The 26,699-nt window shown below is 44.1% G+C and overlaps 1 protein-coding gene across 4 annotated transcripts in view; it reads right to left on the reverse strand.

Annotated features, from left to right (window-relative positions):
• Nucleotides 1-538: 538 nt before the first annotated feature.
• LOC126334808 (cuticle protein 21) overlaps nt 539-26,699 on the reverse strand; it is a 48,926-nt gene continuing 22,765 nt past the window's right edge. The window contains exons 3-4 of one of the 4 annotated variants that reach the window (XM_049997442.1): nt 21,214-21,255; nt 539-772 (exon numbers count right to left, since the gene is read on the reverse strand). In XM_049997442.1, coding sequence (XP_049853399.1) covers nt 674-772; nt 21,214-21,255 — 141 coding nt within the window. In that variant the 3' untranslated portion in view covers nt 539-673. Of the gene's footprint in view, nt 1,253-4,333; nt 4,372-20,925; nt 21,670-24,971; nt 25,007-26,699 lie in introns of those variants that run through there. The other 3 variants (XM_049997444.1, XM_049997445.1, XM_049997443.1) reach the window with 3 other exon arrangements.

The raw sequence follows: 26,699 nt of genomic DNA on the forward strand, positions 1-26,699 counted from the left end.
TAAAAACTAATGCTGGTTAATCAAGATATAAAGGTGCCGAGTTCGAGTCTCGGTCGGGCACACAGTTTTAATCTGCCAGGAAGTTTCATATCAGCACACACTCCGCTGCAGAGTGAAAATCTCATTCTGGAAACATCCCCCAGTCTGTGGCTAAGCCATGTCTCCTATGTATCCTTTCTTTCAGGAGTGCTGGTTCTGCAAGTTTCGCAGGAGAGCTTCTGTAAAGTAGCTTCTGTAAAGTTTGGAAGGTAGGAGACGAGATACTGGCAGAAGTAAAGCTGTGAGTACCGGGCCAGAGTCGTGCTTCGGTAGCTCAGATGGTAGAGCACTTGCCCGCGAAAGGCAAAGGTCCCGAGTTCGAGTCTCGGTCGGGCACACAGTTTTAATCTGCCAGGAAGTTTCAAGATATAAAGTCTTAGAATATATTGGAATTAACAATTATTTCAGTGCATTTCTTTCCAACGAGCAGTGGACCTCGATGAACAAAGAAACGCCATGTCAGTAGTGTATAAAGACCACAAGAAAGAAACACACAAAATTCTCACTATTGCGTCAACAGTTTTTATTTGTTGGGTATAAAATACTGATCAGAACACATTTACACACAATAAATACAAGAATTTGCACGCATCATTCTTTAAGTATCGTTTGCCTGCGAAGTTACTAACGTAACTTAACCCAGGATAGCCTTGCCGTAGGCGGGGGCGGCGTAGGCAAGAGGAGCAGCGACCTTAGCGATGGCGGGGGCGGCGTAGGCGACGGGGGCGGCCACCTTGGCGACGACAGGGGCGGGGTGGGCGCCGGCCTCCTTGTGCACGACGGCGTTGAAGCCGTTGACGGGGTCGGCGGTGTAGTCGACGGTGCGGATGGAACCGTCGGGCTCGACCAGGCTGTAGCTGCCCTGGACGACGTCTCCGTTGCGGGTCTCCTGCTGAGCCTTGGAGTCACCGGTGAGGGCGTCCTGCACGTTGTAGGCGTAGCTGTACTGGGGGTTGGGGTCGTACTCGGCGGCCACTGCGGCGGGGGCGGCAACGGCAACGGGGGCAGCCCTCACGGCGGGGGCGACGGCCAGGGGGGCGGCACGCAGCGCAGGGGCGGCGTAGGCCACAGGGGCAGCACGGAGTGCGGGGGCGGCGTACGCCACGGGGGCGGCGTAGGCGCGGGCAGCCAGAGGAGCGCCGGGGGCGACCACGGCGGGCGCGCCCAGGTAGCCGGCACGGGCCACAGCCACGAAGGCGGCGAGGACGATCAGCTGAAATATAACGTCATGTTATAAGGACACTGTGCGAGCTGAGACCGAGTAGTCACTCATCAGAAATGCTTATGGCAAGTGAGAAATATTAATCATAGCAATAAAAGCATATCAATAGTGACACAGCCTTAACAGCGATGGAGGAAGGAAGGAAGACAACTTCATCGTCTCGAACTTACCATCCAGTTCCCGTTCATAATTGTATAGTAAAATCACAGGGAGCCTAATTCAGGAAGTTTAGAGGCTATGAAACGTAATTAGTTGCTGCACTCTTGAAGACTTTAGAAATTACATTGTACTAGTTATTGTATTTGGGTTTTTGAGAGATTGTTGACATTTCTGAACAGTCTCTGTGTTCCATTGCTCCAGATTTCTCTGTACAACCGTTTCTAAGGATGCGATCTGTGAAATTGACAAACGAAACGAGTGCTGGTGCTTGTGGAGAAGAATGAATAATTTCTCAAACGGAGGCATAGCCTTTGAAGAACACAAGAACATTAACATTTACATAAATGTGCCATGGGTCACACACAATTCGATTCACTATTACCGGTTTCGATTGTCAGAGACGAGCTTTGTCAGATAATAATTGCCTTCGTGGCAACCCGTAAATATTTGTGCGCTGCTCTTCAAGCTTGGCAAAGCACAAACGTAGCAAACGTAGACATCGGCTCTCGGGGACAGAGTGACTTTGGAAAATGTACGTGTAAGTTCAAACCCAGTGATGATGCCCACGTTTGGCAAAGCAAAGCGCTAGTGGTGAAGGACATTGTCGCGATCTGTGACTGTTTTATCTGAATATGAATGAAATCTGGCATATATAAATTAACTGGCACGTCATTTAGCTGGTAAGTCTTTCAAAGAAGCAACCTTTAAGTAAATAAAAATATTCTCGGTTTTCAAGTCGATTTAATTGGCACTGCTTGAAACCCGAGAATCCAGTTATGCCGCTGCGAATGACTCAGGAGACACAGAAAGTGCAAGTAATTTCTGCAGCGCAACAAGCACATCACTTCTGATTCTGAGTTTTTAAACCACTTTCTGTGCTTGTTTGATTTCGTTAACAACATGTGTAGGTTTTATCCCTTGGTTCTGGATATCTAGATATATTACAATACCCACTTACACAGCGTATAACATAATTAAGGCATCCGCTGCATCAAATTATATTGCAGCTAACTCAAAACTATTAATTGTGTAATATTTATACACTGACGGAAAAAATATGAACACCAAGGAGTTGCGCGACAGAGACGAAACTAGGTAACCGTGTTTCTACATCTGAAAGATAATGTCTCTTCAGATTTCATGCCAGTCGCATAAGTATGGTTTAGTAGCGCCACTATGAGGATGCAAATCAAGTTTGCTTTAAATGCACGCCATAACGGTCGTGAGCGTTAGTTACATTTGAATTTGGACGAGATGAGTTGATGTTAGTCAAGAATGTCTGTAAGGCGACAAAGACGTTATTATCAACACCTCACTAAATTTGAACCAGGTCGTGTAATAGGGCTACAAGAAGCTCAAGAAGCTCAAGAAGCTGGATGTTCCTTCTACGATCTTGCAGGAAGACTTGCAGGAATGTAGCGACTGTACATAATTGCTAATGGTGGTGAAGATGAGATTGTACTGTCGCAAGAAGACGGGGCTCTAGACGGCCACATGACACTACCCACAGGAAAGACCATCGCGTTCGGCGTATGGATCTGGCGCATCGTACTATATCTGCAGCACAATTTGTGCAGAAGGTGGCACCACTATGACTCAATGAACTATTACTAATCGGTTACTTCAAGGACAGCTCCGAGAGAGACGCCCTGTAACGTGAATTCCACTGACTTCAAACTATCACCATTTGCTACTCTATTGGTGTGAAGCGAGGGCTCACTGAAGGGCAGGATGGAGCCCTGTTGTGTTTCCTGATGGACGTTGGTTCTACTCAGTGCCAGTGACGGCGTTTTGTTGGTTAGAAGGAGGGCAGTTGAGGGTCTTCTACCAACGGAGTGCGATTTCGTGTGACAGCAGGAGCCAAGCACCCTAGCTGCAAATTGGTACGTCAATCTTGGGATTCGACCTGTAGTGCTGTCATTCGTGAACACCATTCCAGGGGGTGTTTTCCAACTGGATAACTCTCGCCCACATACTCCTCTAGTATCCCAACTCCAATGGAGCACTCATCGGACAATTCCGGCGGCATCCACAACGATGATTCACTGTTCTTGTACTGACCAATCAAGTGCAACAGGCTTGTAACTCCATCCCACAAACTGACATCCGGCACTTGTACAACACATTGCATGCGGGTCTGCATGCTTCCATTCTACATTCTGGCGGTTACATCGGCTATTAATCTACCAGTATTTCACATTTGCAATGGCTGATCTCACGTTCACATTAATCTGTCGTCTTCCAATATTAATCACTTACATGTATTACCAAGATAAATGAATTCCCGAAATTTCTTTGCTCTACATTAATTACTTTTTGGTGTTGCGATGATATTTCTCCGTCAATGTATATACTGTCCACCTCCACAGCGGAACTGGCAGCGCATCTGACTGCCCTGCAGAGGACTGGTTTCATTTCCCAGTACTGCGAAGGCTTTCCTTAACGGAAAGACTGGAACGGGTCCACTAAATATCATGAAGTCAATGGAGGCACTCCTTGAATGAGAAGTTGCTGCCAGGAGAGCGTCGTTTTGACTCTAAGGCCCTCCGTACAGGGTGAATGACGCCGTAAGGCAGTGGATGACACGACAACCGGTCGCCATCGCGAGGTCCTCTGAGTCTGATCGCGGAGTTAAATTTTCAAGTGTTAGAACTTGTATATATCGACATTTGAGGCAGCCTTAAGCATTCCAGAAAAATAATTTATTCTATGCCACAATGAATCGTTTGCTCTTCTGTTTCCTTGTCTGCGTTTAACATATTGAAAAGTTTTGTTCGATAGTAAGTCAGAGAGTTTTCAGTTTGCTGAGCGGTAGGTGACTCGAAAGTTGAATATGAGTTAGTGAACTGTCAGGCAACAACTTGGAAAGCTGCGCTATTGAAACTGTGGTGGCTTTCTTGCCCCGAGACGTACCTTGCAGGCCATGTTGATGAGTTTGCCGACGGTAGCAGAGAACTGCCCGCTCGGTGGCCAGCTAGCTGTTATATAGCCGCCGCTGGGCGTGGTGGGTCGCGCCGCAGTTTTCGCAACGGGCGGCGGGCCGGCCGGCCCAGACCCGTGCGATTTCGCGGCCACTCCGACCTTGGGAACACTTACCCCACTTCTGCCGGCCGCTGACAGCCACGTTGATCTGCTGATCTGAATGCGTTTGGCGGAGAAAGCAGCGCACGATCGACAGACAGGTTAACACGTCACTAAAGTTCGATGTGGTACGAGTCCATAGTTTTCACATAATTATGAACGCTTAGATAGGAACATTGTTTTACAGTGCGTTTTGGGGAACACCGGGCCACGTTGATCTGCTGATCTGTATGCGTTTAGCGGAGAAAGCAGCGCATGATCGACAGGCAGGTTAGCACGTCATTGGAGTTCGATGTGGTACGGGTCCATAGCTTTCACATAATTGTGAAAGCTTAGGTAGGAACATAGTTTTACAGTGCGTTTTGGGGAACAACGGCCTGGGAGGCTGACAGTTAGTAGGAACATTCACCTGAGGGGCGAATGTCCCGTTTTCTGATATATACGAGAGTCGTTCAATAAGTAATGACCCACATTTTTTTTTTAAATGCCATTATTACACAGACAAACGTCCTTGTTTGTGCTTCACATCTGATGTTTGTAGTTTGCGTGGGTGAAGTTTCGAACCGTTCTGGCAGATGGCAGAGAGCCGTAGTACAGCGTCAAAATGCCGTCTACATACGACTCACGTTATAAGCAGCGTGCTGTTATCGAATTCTTGTGTGCAGAAGAAGAAACCGTGGTGAACATCCACAAACGTTTGTGTGCAGTGTATGGTAATGCTGCAGTTGATAGGAGTATAGTTGGGCGATGGGTAAAGAATGTCACAGTCTCAAGAAATTCAGAGATAGACCTCCATGATCAGCCACGCTCGGGACGTCCTGTCGCAGCCACTGCTCCAGACATGCTGATTCTTGTGGATGTCATTATTCGTGCACAACGGCGCATCACAACTCGACAATTAGCTCTACATTTGTCGTTCAGCATTGGAGGTGGGTCTGCAATGACCGAGACTCTCGGATATTCAAAGAGGCGCTCGCGATGGGTTCCACGAATGCTCACAGCAGACTACAAGGTTCAAAGAAAGGTCATTTCATCTGAATTCTTGGAGCGTTTTGAGACCGACGGAGAGGCCTTTCTGTCAGTGGTCGTAACTAGGGACGAAAGCTGCATGCACCACTTTGCGCCGGAAACAAAAAGGCAGTCCATGGAGTGGCATCATCCTCACTCACCCCAAAAGAAGAAATTCAAGACAACCCCTCTGCCGGAAAAGATTCTCTGACGAGAGTGTCAGTCATGCAGTGAAAACGTGACCACGCTTACAAGACAAAAGCTTTTACCAGCAGAGAATACATGCTCTGCCACAACGTTGGCGTACGGCCATAGAACGTGATGGAGACTACATAGAAAAATAGGAGATTGACAAGACATGTTGATATATATTGTCACCTAATTCTGACTCTTAACAATAAACATGTTCTGAGGAAAAAATGTGGGGCATTACGTATTGAACGACCCTCCTATTAAGCAGTTGTTGAATATTAGGACTTATCTGATGTTTTACAATGACTGAAGTGTTGAAATTTAATAATTCTAATTTTCAATTTAATTTCAGAAAGAAAATCCCGCAGTGTCAAGAAAGTTTTATCAGCCTTGTACGGTATTTTACCTATACAGAAGTAACGAACAGAGTCATTTTGATAATCTTGAGATAAGTTAACAGAGGAATTTGGAACACTTGGTGAATCTGGGTAGCCACATTCCGTGTTCGTCGTAGCTGACACATTATCATCAGAAAAGAGATTGCTCGCTTTTTCAGCTGGGTGGTGATCGGCTTTTGTAGTAATAGTCGCATTCTCTTCGTACATAATATTCTGATCTAGTTTTGTTTCGGATATTTCTGAACCTGAGTCATGTTCTACCGTTGGCAGATCTTCTTGGGCAAGAACATGTGAATGTCCGGAGACAACTCCAGAGACAGAGCCTTCAGAAAATATCTCCTCCGTCACCTGCAGAATCATCTGCTTCTGCTCGACAGATTTACAGGTATTTTTCGAGCCATAGCACTCTTGAAAACAGCCTGAGTTAGGAACCAACATATAGCTGTACTTCCTTGTTGAATGCAATTTATGAAAGGAGAAATTGTGTAAGAAGTAGCTACCTATCTTCAGAAACTAGCAAACAACCAAGAAACAATGGGAAAATGAATTAGCAATAATACATCAACTAAAATTTAATACTGTGTAAAGTACATACCTATGCGCAGAAGATATTTCTAACGAGTAAAACTTTAATTTATAAAGGAAGAGAACCTTACTAAAACGAACTGAAACTGCTCTTAAAAATAAGTAATTTGTTGATTTTATGAACCTTATTCAGTCCAAATTTCTGTAAGCATGATCACTAAAACATAAATTAAGCTTTAGAATAGTCAGTCAACTAAAAATGTCACTTAAAAGAACTTAAAGAGTAACTTGTACTATCTAGCTATGAGGCACAATAGCCCGAATTCAGGATGGTTGAAATGGCTCTGAGCACTATGGGACTTAACTTCTGAGGTCATCTGTCCCCTAGGACTTAGAACTACTTAAACCTAACTAACCTAAGGACATCATACACATCATGCCTGAAGCAGTATTCGAACCTGCGACCGTAGCGGTTCCAGACTGTAGCGCTTAGAACCACTCGGCCTCTCCGGGCGGGTCCGAACTCAGGAACATCAGTCTGTGTGGCGAGTGAATATTTTCTCTTACCTGGAAAATTCCCTTGTTAGGCGATGTACATCTGAAATGGAAGCAAGTGTTGTTGAATAAATCAACACTACGAGGAACGTCACCTTCACTGCACTACTACTATATACCAAATGTGACTCTCGTAGCCCGCTAGAAACGAAGGGCGACCTTGGGCGCCTCTATTGAAACAAACGCAAGCCGTATCAGACGGATGTTCCGTTCTAAGTGTTCAGCATGTCAATTTTCGCTTGCGGCTGTCAAAAGATATTTTATTTTTTATTAATTGCGATAGTAATTTCGAGTATGCTGATCTTCAAGCAGAAATCTCACCTGCAAGCTTTTTTCAGTTAATTTCCACCTACTGGGAGCAGGCCGGCAGGGGCCTTATTGGCATTATTAAACCGTTACAATATAAACTTTCACAATTTCAGTATTAAAAATTTTAGAAGGTGAAATAGTCTGTGACTGAACGATGGTGATGTGAAGCATGATTGGGATGCCTTATAAGCGTGTGTGCTTGTGGGAGGTGGTTCGGTGGATATTATGGGGAAAGGGTGCTAGCGTACTGTCGTCCCACCTTATGCAGTATCTGAACATCTAAGTGCGCGCTGACGCTTGTAATTTGATTCGAGATTTTGAAAGATGGTGATTGTCGATAGAACGGTAAGGAGGTAGACAGAGTGTGGTGCAATATTAGAATGAATGTCATGTCATGAGTAACTTGGTAATGTTCCTACTAACGTTTTGTAGCATTGTGGTTCGAATATTGTGAGGAACCGGACGAAAGCATAATTATAGGAATTTACTGTGTTCATTATAAAATGTAAAGTGCCGCTTCTCCACATTGTTTTTGTACACGATAACAGGAATTATTATCAAGATATTTTTGACTGTATCGTTTAGAAACTACAGTAACGTTACTAAACTGGATTGTCCTTCTCGTCCAGAAAACGTGTTTATTGACAGTACGGCGCCAGTACCTATAAAGTTTATCGTAGTACTAGCACATAAAATATCCTGAATTACTCATACAACAATGAGCAGTCAAGAATAAGTTCTGTCCACAAACATGTAAGTAACCGTCAGAAAACATACGCTGAAGTTTGTTATTTTCATTAAAGTATTTTCAAAATACGCTCGAGTGCATTTTTGAGCTTGTCACATATTATCCGCGACTCACTTTGCTGTGTACGTAGTTAACGCTTTCAGGCACGATCTGTTGTCGTGTGGGGAGTAAGTGATTGCATCCGATGTACTCATGAATGATGAGTTACTGATGTCAACTGTGTCGTGCTCGGATTAAATGTTAGTTAACATGCAAACACCACACTCGTATTATAAAATGTCAAATCAAAACGCCTTCAGCTGTCTAAACTTCCAATTTTATTTTATTTTTGCTACCAGTTTCGGCGTTAGACTATGCGATCTTCAGGACCTCTGACGGACGTGTAGGAAGAATCCCACCTCTTGTACAAACAACATAGTGGCCAACATAGTCACAGAAATCTATAGACTTTTTCTTAACAAAGCGATCCCTCTGAACATCACTTGCAGTAACTGCTTTGTTAAATAGAAGTCTGCGGATACCAATGGCTGTATGCTGGCCCCTATTTTGTTTGAACAAGAGGTGGGACTCTCCCTGTGCTTCGGTCAGGGGACTGAAGATGGGGTAGTGTAACGCTTAAACTGGTAGAAAAAATAAATCTGTAAATTTAGACGGCTCAAGGTGTTTTGATTTCACATTTTATGTTGAACAGCGGAGGTCCCGTGCCGAACCAGTATAAAGTTGGACTCACAAACACTGGTATTATTTTGTAATGCGTCATATATGGGAGTAGGTAGAGGTAGGCAACAAGACCAAATACGACAACGAAAAAAAAATGAACTGATATACTATTAGTTACGAATGGGGCTTGCAAGGGATCTAGGATCTCCATGTGTGAACGAAGTAATAGGTACGAAGTAACAGGTGATACGTAGATGTCAGGATACGAGTACGCCGCCAGGTGGCCAAGGAAAGGGTGAACTGGAGCCTCAGACAGAATGTGGTAGGATGCGTAGGTTAGGTTATGGGTAGCAGGAAGGGTAGATTTCAGAGATGAGTTTATAGACTGGTAGGGGAGGGACATTGAGAATTTGGAGATAGAGGAAAGGTGGGACGTATTGATAGAGGCACGAATGCGATCCAGCATTCTCAGAGATGAGGAGATCGTGTGGAGTTGAGTGTCAAATACTTGTGAGATGTATGCGTATGAGGAAGTGTGGAAACTGTGTGAGGTGATACAGGATACCAGTGGGAGAAGGTAATCGGTTGGGAAAAGTGAGGCGGTGTATGCGTCATTCCATGATTTCGAGGGACCGGTAAAATTCGGGTTAAGCAGAATTCCATGTTATACAGGTGAAGATCAAGTACAAAAATGTACACAGGCATAAATACGATGAGATCATCATGATATACAGGGTGTTACAAAAAGGTACGGCCAAACTTTCAGGAAACATTCCTCATACACAAAGAAAGAAAATATGTTATGTGGACATGTGTCCGGAAACGCTTGCTTTCCATGTTAGAGCTCATTTTATTACTTCTCTTCAAATCACATTAATCTTGGAATGGAAACACACAGCAACAGAACGTACCAGCGTGTCTTCAAACACTTTGTTACAGGAAATGTTCAAAATGTCCTCCTTTAGCGAGGATACATGCATCCACCCTTCGTCGCATGGAATCCCTGATGCGCTGATACAGTCTTGGAGAATGGCGTATTGTATCACAGCCGTCCACAATACGAGCACGAAGAGTCTCTACATTTGATACCAGCGTTGCGTAGTTGCGTAGACAAGAGCTTTCAAATGCCCCCGTAAATGAAAGTCAAGAAGGTTGAGGTCAGGAGAGCATGGAGGCCATGGAATTGGTCCTCCTCCACCAATCCATCGGTCACCGAATCACTTGTTGAGAAGCGTACGAACACTTCGACTGAAATGTGCACGAGCTCCATCGTCCATGAACCACATGTTGTGTCGTACTTGTAAAGGCACATGTTCTAGCACCACAGGTAGAGTATCCCGCATGTAATCTTGATAACGTGCTCCATTGGGCGTTGGTGGAAGAACATGGGGCCCAATCAAAACCTCTCCAACAATGCCTGCCCAAACATTCACAGAAAATCTGTGTTGATGACGTGATTCCACAATTTCGTGCGGATTCTCGTCAGCCCAAACATGTTGATTGTGAAAATTTACAATTTGATCACGTTGGTTGTAGCCTCATCCGTAAAGAGAACATTTGCACTGAAATGAGGATTGACACCATGTTGGATGAACCATTCGCAGAAGTGTACCCGTGGAGGCCAATCAGCTGCTGATAGTGCCTGCACACGCTGTACATGGTACGGAAACAACTGGTTCTCCCGTAGCACTCTCCATACAGTGACGTGGTCAACATTACCTTGTGCAGCAGCAACTTCTCTGACGTTGACATTAGGGTTATCGTCAACTTCACGAAGAATTGCCTCGTCCATTGCAGGTGTCCTCGTCGTTCTAGGTCTTCCCCAGTCGTGTGTCATAGGCTGGCATGTTCCGTGCTTCCTAAGACGCCGATCAATTGCTTCGAACGTCTTCCTGTCGGGACACCTTCGTTCTAGAAATCTGTCTCGATACAAAAGTACCGCGCCACGGCTATTGCCCCGTGCTAATCCATACATCAAATGGGCATCTGCCAACTCCGCATTTGTAAACATTGCACTGACTGCAAAACCACGTTCGTGATAAGCACTAACCTGTTAATGCTACGTACTGATGTGTTTGATGCTAGTACTGTAGAGCAATGAGTCGCATATCAACACAAGCACCGAAGCCAACATTACCTTCCTTCAGTTGGGCCAACTGGCGGTGAATCGAGGAAGTACAGTACATACTGACGAAACTAAAATGAGCTTTAACATCTTTTCTTTATTTGTGTGTGAGGAATGTTTCCTGAAAGTTTGGCCATACCTTTTTGTAATACCCTGTATATATTTCCATGTGGAACAAGTATCACAACGGTGTAGTATTGTAACTCCATGCAAAACCTCAGCAGAAAAAGCCGCAAAACCTGAGACCAGTTGCTCGAGGCTGGCCACTCATCTTCACAACAGCGCTTGCTCGCATAGCCCAAAAACTGCGTGAATAAGGCTCGGAAGTGTTGCCGCATCCTCCTTACAACCCGGACATGAGTCCACCAGACTTCGACTTGTTCCCGCAACTGAAAAAAACCTAGGTGTGGACGTCGATATCTTTCGCTGAAAGAACTTGTTACAACCGTTACCCGAGTCATTCGACAGATGGCAGAAATGGTGTTCTGGGTGGAATAATAGAGCTTCCGAGACGTTCGGGTTCAGTCATAGAGAAGCAGGGCGATTATAATGAAGGTCTGTAACGAGATATTGAGAAAGTATGAATTATTTATGAAATTTCCCTCGTATTTTACCCAACATTAAAACGATGAAGCCAATGACAGAGTGCTATTACAGCAGGTATTAAAATAAAGCAGCCAAAGAGAAAGTTGTTGTGAAATTACTCAAGCTTCATTTGATGTGCGTAAAAAAGGCGCGAAGATATGCAAAAAAAAAAAAAAATGGCTCTGAGCACTATGGGACTTAATATCTATGGTCATCAGTCCCCTAGAACTTAGAACTACTTGAACCTAACTAACCTAAGGAGAGCACACAACACCCAGCCATCACGAGGCAGAGAAAATCCCTGACCTCGCCGGGAATCGAACCCGGAAACCCGGGCGTCGGAAGCGAGAACGCTACCGCACAACCACGAGATGCGGGCGAAGATACGCAATATTTCCGAAAAAATTACGTAGCTTCATATGAATTGGCGCTCCTCAGTTGCGTAAACTGGCGTCTTCATACACACACACACACACACACACACACACGCGCGCGCGCGCGCGCTCACACGCACTTTTCTTTCGTGAGTCTTCATCATCACCAGCAGCATCACTATCTTCCTCGACGTGTTCTTCATCGTCATCGCCTCTTTCTTCTTCTTCTTCTTCTCCAATTTCTTTGCCTTCTGCCTTTATAAATATGTTGTTTTTTGGGTTCATTTCTAGGTCTTGGTCTGTCTTTTTTCGGAACCACTGTTCAGTGCCTCCACCATGCGCTTTCATAAACACATTTTTTTTCTTTGGGTTCACCTCCTTCTCCTTGTTCTGTCTCAATGTCTGTAGCGGATGAGAAAAATGTCTCTATGCTCTTTCCAATGCAGACACAGCTTCAGCTTGCCTTTTTTTCACAACCACAATTTTCTGTGGATATTTCGTCGAGATTCCATTACCTGGCTTTTAAGACAGATATTTCATCCAGTTGAATTGAAAGGCATATTGACAACCACAAAGCTAAACCAGCATCCGAACGTATTACAAGCGAACTCTATCAATTCATACCATTGCTGAGATGTATCGGATAATGTCAAATACAAATATAGTTTTCGAAATTCAAATTTTGGCTTTAATACAGACCATTTAAAAAACGGATAGGGTGCAGTTCGTTCAGACATTCTGTTTAAAAAACGAAACAGATCACAACTTCATTCATACAGACCGTGGTAATAAATGGAAAGGAGTGCAATTTTATTTACACATAACGTTTTAAAAGAGAAAGGAATTGGTATCTGAAAAACGGAACTGGTTGAAACCCCTTTCCCGTGTTAGAATGACCCAAGATTTTGACAGATATGGACTGGAAGGCATAACACGCTAAACGGTTCTACGTACCATCGAAAACTAGTCCCTAGAAACGTTTTTGGAATCTCGGAAAAGTAAAGAAATACGAATTTGTCTAATATAGGTCTAATATAGTAACACGGCATTGTTTGTTGTACATAACTAGACAAAGCTGACACTGAAAAAATTCAGAAACCTCTCCTTCGGCAACTAGAAACGCAACCGCGATTTTAACAAATGCTGAACACTAAGAACCTTCAAAGAGGGTGTGCGTTCAAGTCGACGACATAGAGTGTTCCAAGTAACTGGTGAAATAACTCAACGTATGTGATGAATTCATCATTGGAATACGCCCTGAAAGACAGCAATCGCATATAACTCAACGTTTTGCTCTTTCAGTCTGTCAGTACTTTTGTTACTGATTAATTGATGTTTCACATAATATTCAAAGCTACCTCCCGTCTCACACTCTACAATATCCGTCAGTGCTCGCAGCCTCCTTTGCGAAGATAGACGTGCACCTTGATGCTACCTTGCATGTTACACTTGGTTACGCAGACATAACATTGGCCCTACAATTCGAACAATATTTTCAATTCTTCTGTGAAATCGAATACGACTCCACAGCTACTACTCTTACATAGAATTCTGTAAGTGCAGTGGGTTTCACACAGTTTACCATAACATCCAAAGAATCAGTGTTAAATATATCTTTCCATTAGTTTAAAACCTTACGACATCTTTTCAGTTGCTAGATGCAGAATGTCGTACTCTTATGGTCAACCGAGTGGTCGCATTGCAGAAAGCATACCTTCATGGTTAAAGGAAGTTTGTGTGCTACAATTGGAGGAGTAGTTATACAGGTGTATAGCTGTGCGTATGTGTGGCCGGGTAATACGACAAGAATAACATCGTTTTTGTAGTAGGTATTTATTTTTCACAGTTAAAGTACAAAAATGTACATTAACAATACATTTTATATGTCAAACTATTTATTGGCTGTGAATTTATTACGACAAAACTGTTCCTACTGCGACTGACATAGGATTCCACATAGCAGATAACGAAAGGGATGGCGCACATTTGGAGGAAACAGAGCTATGTTTGCATGGAAGCAACAGCATTCCCATCTCTTCATCGAAACAAATTTTACATAGCTGAGCGTTGCCGATAGCATTCACAGTCACTTGGTACTCATATGACTAAACACTTGCTGCTTTCGGAGTAACAACTCTTACAGCTTCATGAAGACTTGGGGAAGTTACCTGCATCCGTCGCTATAATTAATACCTCTTTGTTATGACATGTAATACCTGCAAAGTCTTTATCCTTCACAAGAACCACAAACATAAAGGTGGGAAACCACGGTGATGGCGTAAGCTGTCGCCAGCATACCGGTTGGCAAAGACGAAGCGCGAAGATAGATAGTAGGCGCTCGATCAAGGATGCTTACCACGAGAGAGGCCAGAGACTCACCGACAAGTAACAGGCCACCAACGCCCTCTCGACAGCAAGTACTTAGGCCGCCGCCGTTGACCAGTTGGCCTCACTGACTGACTCATTCCGGTTTGGCGTCTGTCATTCGTTCGCAGAGCGGACGTAGTTCAGATCACCAGCTACGACAGTACATAGTGATCTTAGCGGCTTGCAGCGAGATTAAAGTTTGTAATGGCAAATGGTTCAAATGGCTATGAGCACTATGGGACTTAACAGCTGAGGTCATCAATCCCCTATAACTTAGAACTACCTAAGGACACCAGACACATCCATGCCCTAGGCAGGATTAGAACCTGCGACCGTAGCCGTCGCGCGGTTCCAGACTGAAGCGCCTAGAACCGCTCGGCCACACCGGCCGGCGTAATGGCAAGATTACCGGCGTTTTCTGCAAGAGATCTATTATTATTGAGGTTGTGCCACAACACATGGACTCTATTCAAGTTTAGTATCCAATACAAGTAAATAAAGAACCGTTTCAATTCATATGTGCATTTGTGTTCTAGAAAGAGGATACCGGCCACCCCTATCAACATCCTCTCCTTGCTTCCCTACGATAGAAGACTCTACAGTGGTGACGAGGATACTACAATCATAGGGTGTGCTCAACCAATGGATCCTGTGTTTCTTCCCAACATTTCAAGTCTCTTCCACAATGAAAAAATACGGTTTGATCTGTGTTACCAGAAAAAAAGAATACAGTTTCAAAGAGTCTGTCTGAACACGGCTCATTAGCTAGCGACCAATCACCGAACGCTGTTAATCTCGCCTCACTTTGAAGTATTTAGGATGAGATAACCCTATGTAGTTGAGGATGGTACGTACATCATACACTTAATTGTATGTTATTTCAGAAGGTAAATGCACACGTATTTCCATTTTCCCCTCCCATCCCTTCAGAACTGTTACTGAAATACGTCGGACAATAGAGCGCTACACTCGAACCATCAACACAGCTGGCGCTGCAGTATTTTACGACTTCCACATCGCTGTCAACGGGTTATGCACAATATTCACGACTTGTCTGAAGAACAGTAAAACTTTACAATATGTATCTATTTTGTGCACAGTTTAATTAGCAATGACTAATTATGGGACACGATCTTAATGTTATTGGAACCTCGTGCATCGGTCCACATCCAGTTAACCACTTCGCCTTACATGGGCTCGATTTTTCGCTAAACACACAATTCGCGCTTCCACTCAATCTCATGTCTCCCACCTCAGTTCCTCTGCCGCGTACTCGCTCTTACGTCACATTACTGGCGTCGGAGTCCACAAGAAATACTGGCCCCGCCACGTACCTGTGACGCCACACTAGTTGGCTTGTCCGCTACATTTCACGAACGCTCGGCTCCGTGCGGGGCCCACGAGAAATCAGTATATAATTAAAAAGTTATCCCCTACTGGTCTTAACTTTGTCGTGTGATATTAAAAACTTGCGTGCACTTGAACACGCAGTCAAGAATTATTAAACTCGTCTTCACTCTGTGACAAACAATACTACATTTCTCTAAAATTCCTTAAGCGTATAAATCCATTACATTTATATCATAATAAAGAAATAACTTACATAGGTTACCAAAACATCCTCCATTTTAAATTTACGAACGACATTTCAAGGTTTACACAGAACATAAAATCAAATAATACACTACTGGCCATTAAAATTGCTCAGCCACGAAAATGAAGTGCTACAGACGCGAAATTTAACCGGCAGGAAGAAGATGCTGTGATATCCAAACGACTAGCTTCTCAGATCATTCACACAAGGTTGGCGCCGGTGGCGACACCTACAACGTGCTGACAGGAAAGCTTCCAACCGATTTCTCGTACACAAACAGTAGTTGACCGGCGTTGCCTCGTGTCACGTTGTTGTGATGCCTCGTGTAAGGAGGAGAAATGCGTACCATCACGTTTCCGACTTTGATAAAGGTCGGATTGGAGCCTGTCGCGATTGCGGTTTATCGTATCGCGACATTGCTGCTCGCGTTGGTCGAGATCCAATGACTGTTAGCAGAATATGGAATCTGTGGGTTCAGGAGGGTAATACGGAACGCCGTGGTGGATCCCAACGGCGTCGTATCAATAACAGTCGAGACGACAGGCATCTTACCCGCATGGCTGTAACGAATCGTGCAGCCACGTCTCGATTCCTGAGTCCACAGATGGGGACGTTTGCAAGACAACACACGTCTGCACGAAGAGTTCGACGACGTTTGCAGCAGCATGGACTATCAGCTCGGAGACCATGTCTGCGGTTACCCTTGACGCAACATCAAAGACAGGAGCGCCTGCGATGGTGTACTCAACGACGAACCTTGGTTGGCAAAACGTCATTTTTTAGGATGAATCCAGGTTCTGTTTACAGCATCATGATGGTCGCATCCGTATCTGATGACATCGCGCTGTACGCACATTGGAAGCGTGTATTCGTCATCGTCATACTGGCGTATCACCCTGTGTGATGGTATGGGGTGCCATTGGTTACACGTCTGTGACACCTTTTGTTCGCATTGACGGCACTTTGAACAGTGGACACTACATTTCAGATGTGTTACGACCCGTGGATCTACCCGTTATTCGATCCCTGCGAAACTCTACATTTCAGGAGGATAATGCACGTCCGCATTTTGCCTTTCTGGAAACAGATAATGTTCGACTGCAACCGTGGCCAGCACATTCTCCAGATCACTCACTAATTGAATGCGTCTGGTCAATGGTGGCCGAGCAACCGGCTCGTCACCATACGCCAGTCACTACTCTTGATGAACTGTGGTATCGTGTTGAGGCTGCATGGGCAGTTGTACCTGTACACGCCATCCAAGCTCTGTTTGAGTCAATGCCCAGGCGTGTCAAGGCTGTTATTACGACCAGAGGTGGTTGATCTGGGTACTGATTACTCAGGATCTATGCACCCAAATTGCGTGAAAATGTAATCACATGTAAGTTCTAGTATAATATATTTGTCCAATGAATACCCGTTCGTCATCTGCATTTCTCCTTGGTGTAGCAATTTTAATGGCCAGTAGTGTATTTACAAAATACAATATTGGCACACTTTTGGGTGACACATCGGTTTTTATAGTTTCACAAGGGCACAAATGTCTTCCGATATACCATATAGCTGATATACTAAATATATTCGCAACTGCGAAGAAGATACCCATCATCTGTAGAATGGGTTGACGACAATGAAAATTTGTCGCTGATCTGGACGTGGCATTCCCTCTTATCGCGAGCGGTCGCCTTAGTATTTGGTTATCCGTGCACGACTCACAGCCATCCTCAAACCTTCATATGTCGTCAACCATGCGTCTACGACCTGGACTTGTACATTCATTATTTATATTCCCGTACAGGTCAGACGTTGTACTTCGTATATGTAGCTGAAGCCACTCACTAATTAGTAAATCCCACAGAACGGTCAAATTTAATGTTGCCTACTGCGTTTCACCTGATGTTTTAAGTTGTCTCTGACATTGGCCGTGGGACTCTGGTTGAGCGATTAAAAATGGTTCAAATGGCTCTGAGCACTATGGGACTTAACATCTGAGGTCATCAGTCCCCTAGAACTACTTAATTCTAACTAACCTAAGGGCATCACACACATCCATGTTCGAGGTAGGATTCGATCCTGCGACCGTAACGGTCTCGCGGTTCCAGACTGAAGGGCCTAGAGCCGCACGGCCACATCGGCCGGCCTTGAGCGATTAGGCGGGCCAATCGACATGCGTGAGTCTTCGCCAAAACAGTAACATATATGTGCAGCACTATGGCCGCGGCTGTCGTCATGTCGGAAGATGGTAGTGTCTACAGGAAACTCTTAATGAAGCTTTGAAAGAAAAGCAATATTTGATTGCCAAAAGTATTTCAATAAACATCCTGATTCGTGTTAATAGCATGAAAAATACCGTGAATCATCGCAGAACTGCTTCTGGCCTCAGCTAAACGCTCTGCACGCTATGGGTTAAACGCTTCCTAGGGCATTCCACGCGTTTCACCACTTGAAAAGAGACAAAATCGTTACTCCTAGGGCCACATTATGCACCTCTATTTGTCTACTGTCCAATTTGGCTCATTGAAGACATGCGGCATTATCCACTCCTGTGAGCTAGGGTCTTTTGCGAGACATCCGACTACAAACTCTATTGCATACAGTTTAATTCGTAATGTTTGCTCGGAAACTGATTGAAGTGGACAGGTATTCATAGACAACAAAGTAATTCCTGTCCTGTTTGAAACCGATTGTCCCTGACAAGGTGTAACACTCTACGTGGGCCCTGTCACTTCGATATTTTTACGAACACTGTTCTCATGAGACGATAGTGGTTCAAATATCTCTGAGCACTATGGGACTTACCACCTTAGGTCATCAGTCCCCTATAACTTAGAACTACTTAAATCTAACTAACCTAAGGACATCACACGCATCCATGCTCGAGGTAGGATTCGAACCTGCGACCGTTGGAGTCCAGCGGTTCCGGACTGCAGCGCCTAGAACCGCACGGCCACCGGGGCCGGCGACAAGCTAGTGAATTGCACACTATACCTTACAGATACGTTGGACAGCCATAGTTGATAAATGAACAAACCGGGCAACTTCATTCATTGTGTGACCAAGGGCATGTCCAAATACTGTAGCTCTTTTTTGCCAGTGTGTCACACCTCCACGTCGGCCCATCTCAGTACGGATTCATACTACTGACTCGTACATTCACACTACTTCATTACCATGACGCAGGTCAGCGGTGGCGAATGACCTGACCTGCTAGTGTCATTTCTGCATCGGCTAAAAAACAAAACTCCACCCAAAAATGCTCGGAAGGCCCAAAGATACCTCCCGACCGTCGTGTCCTTCTCGATTGATAAGCGTCACTGGATACGGATTGGAAGGGCATATGGTCAGCACATCACTTTCCTGCGATTAATTTTATCAGGAATCAGACGATCACCTACATAACGCAAACGTATTTGACGATATCGTAACAACATTTTAAATGTCTTGTTGGTTTAAACGTAGCGACCCGGTGGTGTAAGTGCCGTACAATCTATGAGAAGCCAATCTTGTGCTGCAGTATCACATCGAACTGCTCAGTATGCATTCCATATCCCTAGATACGGCTAAATCGCACAAAGGACTTGATTAATTTCAGTCACATAGCTCCTTTGGGCGTGATGTGGTGTATATTCACGCGTGTGTAGAGTCACCGTTCAACTGAGCACCGGCATTGTGGACAGTGCAACGAAGCACTTCCCAACCGAAGGACTGAAAACATTGTTGCAGTGGTCTTCTAGATACGCAACGTTTTTGTCATTTTTCAACAACAGAATATATTTCTGGAAGTCTGTGTAATCAGTCGATTACTTCCCTCCTTGGTGTCCATTTATAAATGACCCGTCTCTAACAGAGCCCATGGATAACTTGTCCAAACGTTTATTCACTAGGTATCGTCTGTAGACACCATAAAAGAACCATGCTTGCTCTGAGCAAGTCGGAACCCGGAAACCATTTAATATTATAGAATACGTCAGTTATTGTATTGAGTAAAGAAGCCCAAGAGTGAGAAGTAGAAAAAGAAGAAAACCAAGTGATTGTAATTATGATTAATGACGAAAGAAATAGTTCTCTGATAATTGGGGGGTGTTAACTGAGACTAAGGAGAGCATAGGAAGACAACACGAATGTTGTGCTAGATTAGAATACTTTCTGATTGTATTTCTTAAATTCAAATTATTATGCCTGAATACCGATAGCTGTTAGCCACAAAGGCGGCTAAACTATCAATACAAATAATTCATCTACGACTTTCCTCATTTGATTGCATGACAATCAGCAGATGTGGAGAACATTATACAAACTCTCTGATCGGACAGTAAAAGACGGATTTGAGGACGTCACGCCAAACCTCTGGGAAGTTAGCAGTAAACTTTGCCTGATAACCACGGTTAGTGATAGAGAGAAAAGAATGCAGGGTCGTGCAACATGTCTGCAAAACTTCTCAATCCTGATCCTTAGTCCCCCAGTCCTCCTTGATAACAATGGCATACCATTTTACTCTCTTTCTAAAATCCATAAATTTGTTTTTAAATCGAATTTGGTGGTCTCATGTTGTTCTCTGTTTTAGGATGCTGAAATAAAAGCACGTTTGCATAATATTCAGCAAGTATATGTACCAACTTCAAAGACATATAAACTAAAAGCATGGCCATTTAGGTTCATGATAATGTACGTTTTCTTTGTAGAAGGATGTATGTTAAGGAACAAGCCCTTTGAAGACTGTTGTACCTTTTTCTGTTGTATTTGATCATTGTGAGGGTTCATCTGAATTTTGTTACGTTTGTGGTCATATCACGTTCACTGGTGATGGATGATAGACACGAACGTTATCGTTTTAGTTTCTTTGAAACTAAAAGGAGAAAAAATATTCTGAAGTGGGTTGTCAAATCTTCTAGTTTTATAGCCACAGTTCCTCAAACCACAAGAGCAGAGGCCAGATGAATCTCAGGAAACTTGATAACTTTGTAGTTGATAAATGCTCATCGGATATTTTAAGAACGAATTTTATTCGTTTTGCATAAATACGCTGTACAAAATACATTTACACACAATAAATATGGAAATTTACAAGCAAGAAGAAAGAGTGGTTGTGTCAAGGATGAGGAGGAGGAAGGAAAGGGTAAGAGGACTTGCTAAGGGAACCATTGAACTGGCAATAGAAGTACAGAGAAAGTAATATTTACAATTTTGACCAGTGTTGACAACTCTTTGTGAGATTAGTGTATTGCTTCGTTTAACCAATTATTGCCTTTCCGTAGGCGAGGGGAGCAGCCACCTTGGCGATGGCGGGGGCGGCGTAGGCGACGGGGGCGGCCACCTTGGCGACGACGGGGGCGGGGTGGGCAGCGGCCTCCCTGTGCACGACGGCGTTGAAGCCGTTGACGGGGTCGGCGGTGTAGTCGACGGTGCGGACGGAGCCGTCGGGTTCGACCAGGCTGTAGCTGCCCTGGACGACGTCACCATCGCGGATCTCTTGCTGGTTCTTGGAGTCACCGGTGAGGGCGTCCTGCACGCTGTAAGCGTAGTTGTACTGAGGGTGGGGGTCGTACTCGGCAGCGGCCACAGCGGCGGGCGCGGCGACAGCGACGGGGGCGGCCCTTACGGCGGGGGCGGCGTACGCCACGGGGGCGGCGTAGGCGCGGGCGGCGATGGGGGCGCCGGGGGCGTAGACCGCAGGGGCACCCAGGTAGCCGGCGCGGGCCACTGCCACGAGGGCGGCGAGGACGATCAGCTGCAACATGGAATAATCTCTTACAGATACGACCACTTTTAGATTTTCTGTTCAGATTTCGATAAATAAAATTTTGGATACACCGTATTTTTATGAACCTGGATCACAGCCAGTACAGAATGGGGTACTCTGTCCCTAGCAGATTATGCTCTAACGAATAGAGTTTTCTTGATATCCCTCTCTTTTGCCCATAATTCTTCAGCACATCTGCTAGCGTGCACTGAGAATAATTATCGGATATTTCTCCACATAACAATAGTCATAACAGTGGCTGCATCAATATGCTGGACGTATGGTTTGCGACTGAGTTAGTGAAATTATGGTCATTATAGGTGATATTAGTTCTTCATCGTAATATTACCTGTTTCGGTAAAAAAAAAGAAAAAAAGTCGGGCACTAAGGACAATATTAACCGTAGCTCATACGTTAAACATGATCAGCATCCTATGTCCGCCCCCGGTAGCTGAGCGGTCAGCGTGACAGAATCTCAATCCTAAGGTGCCGGGTTCGATTCCTGGATGTGTTGGAGATTTTCTCCACTCAGGGACTGGGTGTTGTGATGTCCTAATCATCATCATTGACGCGCAAGTCGCAAAAGTGGCGTGAAATCAAAAGATTTGCACCCAGCTAACGGTCTGCCCGACGGGAGGCTTTAGTTACATGACATCAATCAATCAATCATCATCCTGTCTTGGAATGAGTCATCACCTAACTTGTGGCTCGTCTAAGCAATGTTCAATGCACTGAGAAAACATGACACAGACATCGATTTAAAATCCAAGCTTTCACTAATTCTTCTGTCTGAATCCTTGTTTATAAGGAAAGGAAATCAAATAGTTATCCATTTGAAACAGGTGATTTTAATATTATCCGTGGCTCATGTTGACTGCTTGTACATTCATCTTTGATAAATACATTGTGTTTATACGTGACTGGTGACATGTAGATTTACAGCACCTGGTGCAGTTCCAATACATACATATCACAAGTCGTACAAAAATTTACTGCGTCCATGTGAAAATAATAGAGCGAGGCCTGTATTTGAAGTTCTTTGACTCGCGTAAGCAACGGACTTTTTTTTTCATTTCGGTATATTTCCAACAATTCTCTTGCTAAATGTGAGCGATTGGAGTTGTGATTAAGGCACTGGACTCGCAAAGGGAAGAAGCGAGATTCAGTTGACTGTCTACCACTTTCTTCATGGAGTGTTCTGAGCTTAACTTTGTCTTTGTTACCAGTTTGCTATTCCAGTGGCTATTATGGTACTGATGCGTAGGTGCCCAGCTAAAAAAAATAATCTTGCATTATTGCACAGTGTCCAGTGTGTTCCTAGTTCCTTGTCGCACACTACGTGTTTCAGTTGGTGGGATGATGCATATCGGCAATAGCTGGCAGATAGACATCCATATAAATAGAATAACTAAAGTTTTCCACTACGGTAGAACTAGGACTCTCCATTAGTGATGAACACATAAAATCTTCGATTAGTTAATGCTATATGCCGGACCGATGGTCGAACCTAAACACTTCTGATTCATCGGCATTTTTCTTGTCTCTGGACTATCCGATCATGCCTCATCAGTCCTTGCTGACACGTAGAAAACGACGACTGTAAGTAATATAAAATGATATGTATTAATTACATGTATCAGTCAGGAAGTTTTGATTTCATCCGTAATGCTTTTCATGAAGTGGCATTCCCAACTTCAACCAATGTATAGTCTCTTTCAGTGAGGCTGAAACACATTGTTTCCACATTAAGGTCACAGTGCATCAAAACGTGCCGTAAATAATACAGAAAATTGTCTGACTTAGGTAGATAACGAATCTATATCGGTACAACGAAAAGCGATCCAAAGTTGCAAATTTCACTTTCTTTGTTTACTCGATGACTAGTTTCGGAGTAAATAAAAAAGTGAACTTTGCAACTTTGGCTGGTTTTTCGTTGTACTGATTAACTGAAGTTGCTGATCTACAATTATTCCAGCATGCTGTAAATTCGTATTCTATACTGTTTTCTGTAGATGCATTGCAAATCCCATTCTGTTGGAATCGGAGCCGTGTGGAGCGTCGCTTAGGACATTTCTTTCACATTCGGTGAGCATGGGGTTCTACTCCTCACCCAGTAATGCCAGATAATGGTTCACGTTGTTGCGATAAATCTATGAAGATGAATCAATTGTTTCAACACTTCATGGCCGATATTTTGTCCAAACCTTGTCCACGTACAGACCGAGCTTCTTCGATATCCGGCCGACCGGTGTGGCCGAGCGGTTCTAGGCGCTTCAGTCGGGAACCGCGCGAGCGCTACGGTCGCAGGTTCAAATCCTGCCTCGGGCATTGATGTGTGTGATGTCCTAAGGTTAGTTAGGTTTAAGTAGTTCTAAGTTCGAGGGGACTGATGACCTCAGATGCTAATTCTCATAGTGCTCAGAGCCATTTGAATCATTTTTTTTCTCCGGTATCCATGTCGCCGACTGGTCGTTGAACCCTAACCTTCTTTCGGGCCTTCTCCGTCTCGATTTTTCCATGTTGTGAAGTGCCCAGTCAGTGAAGGATAAGTGAACTAATAAAATTTTCTGTTTCCTATTTATTTTGTAGGGAACCAAGAATAAGTGAGCATCCGTCTGCAACGCAATTGAAATTTTATTCAAATGAAACTATATAGTTCCAGACACCTTTCCAAGTCTCAAACACCTGATCAAAACACATATGCCTGGGCTTCAGGAAGGATCCCCAGTTTCGTTTGATGCTAAGGTGCTATTCCTTAACAGTAGGACAGTCTCTGTGGCCTGAATGGGAAGCTGTGTTGAGAAGATAGACACGCTAAGTTAGTCCGTGCAGTTGTGCAACACCACTATGCCATGGCGGCATATTGGTTAGCGCATCTGCCTAGTGAGCAGGAGACCTTGGTTCGAATTCCAATCTCAGCACAAATTTTCATTCGTCGCTTCAGTCTGTATATACAGATCGTGAAATATTGTTTCCATTTCTTGCTACATTGATGGTTTTGAGTTCCTGCTAAGCGGCTTTGTCCCTCTATAAGAACTCCTACCTTTGTTTTAAATATGTAAAACTGTGATAAAATTATTGTTTCATGACGAATATGCATTTTGGTCGAAACGATTATGATGATCGTGAACTTCACTACCCCTAAGTCTCACTACCAACTTCAGTAAACTTAGTATTTTTCTCTGCGACTGCCGAAGCCATCCAAGGCCTCTCAGTCCAGGATGTGAGACGGAGCGTATCACTACTCGGCGAACAGCCCAGGTAACTTCGCAGTGGTGGCCGGTACGCACCTTGCAGGCCATGTCGATGAGCTTCTTGCCGTGAGGAGTGGAGAACTGACGATTGTCCTGCCGGGCACGCATTATATACCCGCGGACGGGCGTGGTGGGCGCTGCGTTTTCGCAACGACGAGGCGCGCGGCGCGGAGGCCAACATACCAGAGCTCGTTGGATCAACGCTGTCTGGATCGCCAACCACTGTAGTGGCAGCGAGAAAACTGCGTGGGCAGGAGCCCCCTTGTCTAGCTGTAGTTTATGAAGAGAAACTGTTCATCTTCTTTGTTCAGTCGATAATTACATAATTAAGAATCTACTACCTAGAGTTTTTAAAACAGATCGTACATTTAGCAATATTCATATTACAACAACGTAAATTGCTCCATTTTACAACCGTGTATGACTTTAGTAAATTTTTTCGTAGAAGATAAAGTAATAACAATTAATTACCAAGAAAATCCAGCAAATTAGAAATTGGAGATTAGTAAGAGCATACGGACGGTGTTAAATGTAAATTTTCCGGGAGAGAACAGGTAAAAAAGATAGATTAATACTGGAAGAAGGTGCATAGTCTGAAACAGTGCCAACCGGAATTGGACACGTTGTAATCAAACCTCGAGCCCTAGTGTTTTCTATTGACAAACTCATATTCAAATGTTACAGTGCTTCACTGTGACCGTGATTTTTCCGAATGGCCAGAATTCTCGTTCATTCCGGAAACGGCTTACAGTGTTAATAATTATTGTGCTATTCCCGTATTACAGGTAACTGGTATGTGTGGGTTGGTCATATTGTTTTGTTCATCAGTGATAGGGGTTTCGTCGGAAGTGTGATAGAAGCATTGTTATTTTCTATATACATTATTGGTCTGGCGGATAGGGTGAGCAGCAATTTGCGGCTGTTTGCTGATGATGCTGTGGTGTACGGGAAGGTATCGATGTTGAGTGACTGTAGGAGGACACAAATTGAATTAGAAAAAATTTCTAGTACATGTGATGATTGGCTTCTAGCTCTAAATGTAGAAAAATCTAAGCTAATGCGAGTGAGTAGGAAAAACAAAGTCTTCGTATACAACATTTGCAGTGTGCTGTCCTACACAGTGACGTCGATTAAGTATCTGGGCGTAAGGTTGCAGGGTAGTTTATAATGGAACGATCTTGTGAGGATTGTGGAAGGGAAGGTAAATGCTCCACTTAGGTTTGTTAGGAAATTTTGGGAAGTAAGGTTCAACTGTAAAAGTGACATATAAGACGCTAGTGCGGCCTGTTCTTGAGTACTGCCCAAGTGTTTGGAATTGGCACCAAGTCGGATTAAAGGAAGACATCAAAGTCATTCAGAGGCGCGCTGCAAGATTTGTTACTAGTTGGTTCGAACAACACAAAAGTATTACGGAAATGCCTCAGGAACGCTAATGGAAAACCCTGGTAGGAAGGCGACGTTGTTTTCGAGGAACACTATTGAGAACATTTAGAGAACCGGCATTAGAAGCTGACTGCATAACGATTCTACTGCCGCCAACATACATTTCTCGTAGGCGCAATGAAGATAAGATAGGAGAAATTATGGTTCATACGGAGGCATATAGACAGTCGTGTCTCTCTCGCTCTATTTGCCAGTGGAACATCAAAGGAGATGGATTACGAAGTATGTATGAAGTGTAGATATAGATGTAGGGGATGGACAAAAATACGGAAACACGATAACCAGAACACATTACTGTGGCTAATATGTTGAATAGGAATT

The sequence above is a fragment of the Schistocerca gregaria genome, chromosome 2 (assembly GCF_023897955.1).
Source record: "Schistocerca gregaria isolate iqSchGreg1 chromosome 2, iqSchGreg1.2, whole genome shotgun sequence".
In the NCBI taxonomy this organism is placed as follows: Eukaryota; Metazoa; Arthropoda; class Insecta; order Orthoptera; family Acrididae; genus Schistocerca; species Schistocerca gregaria.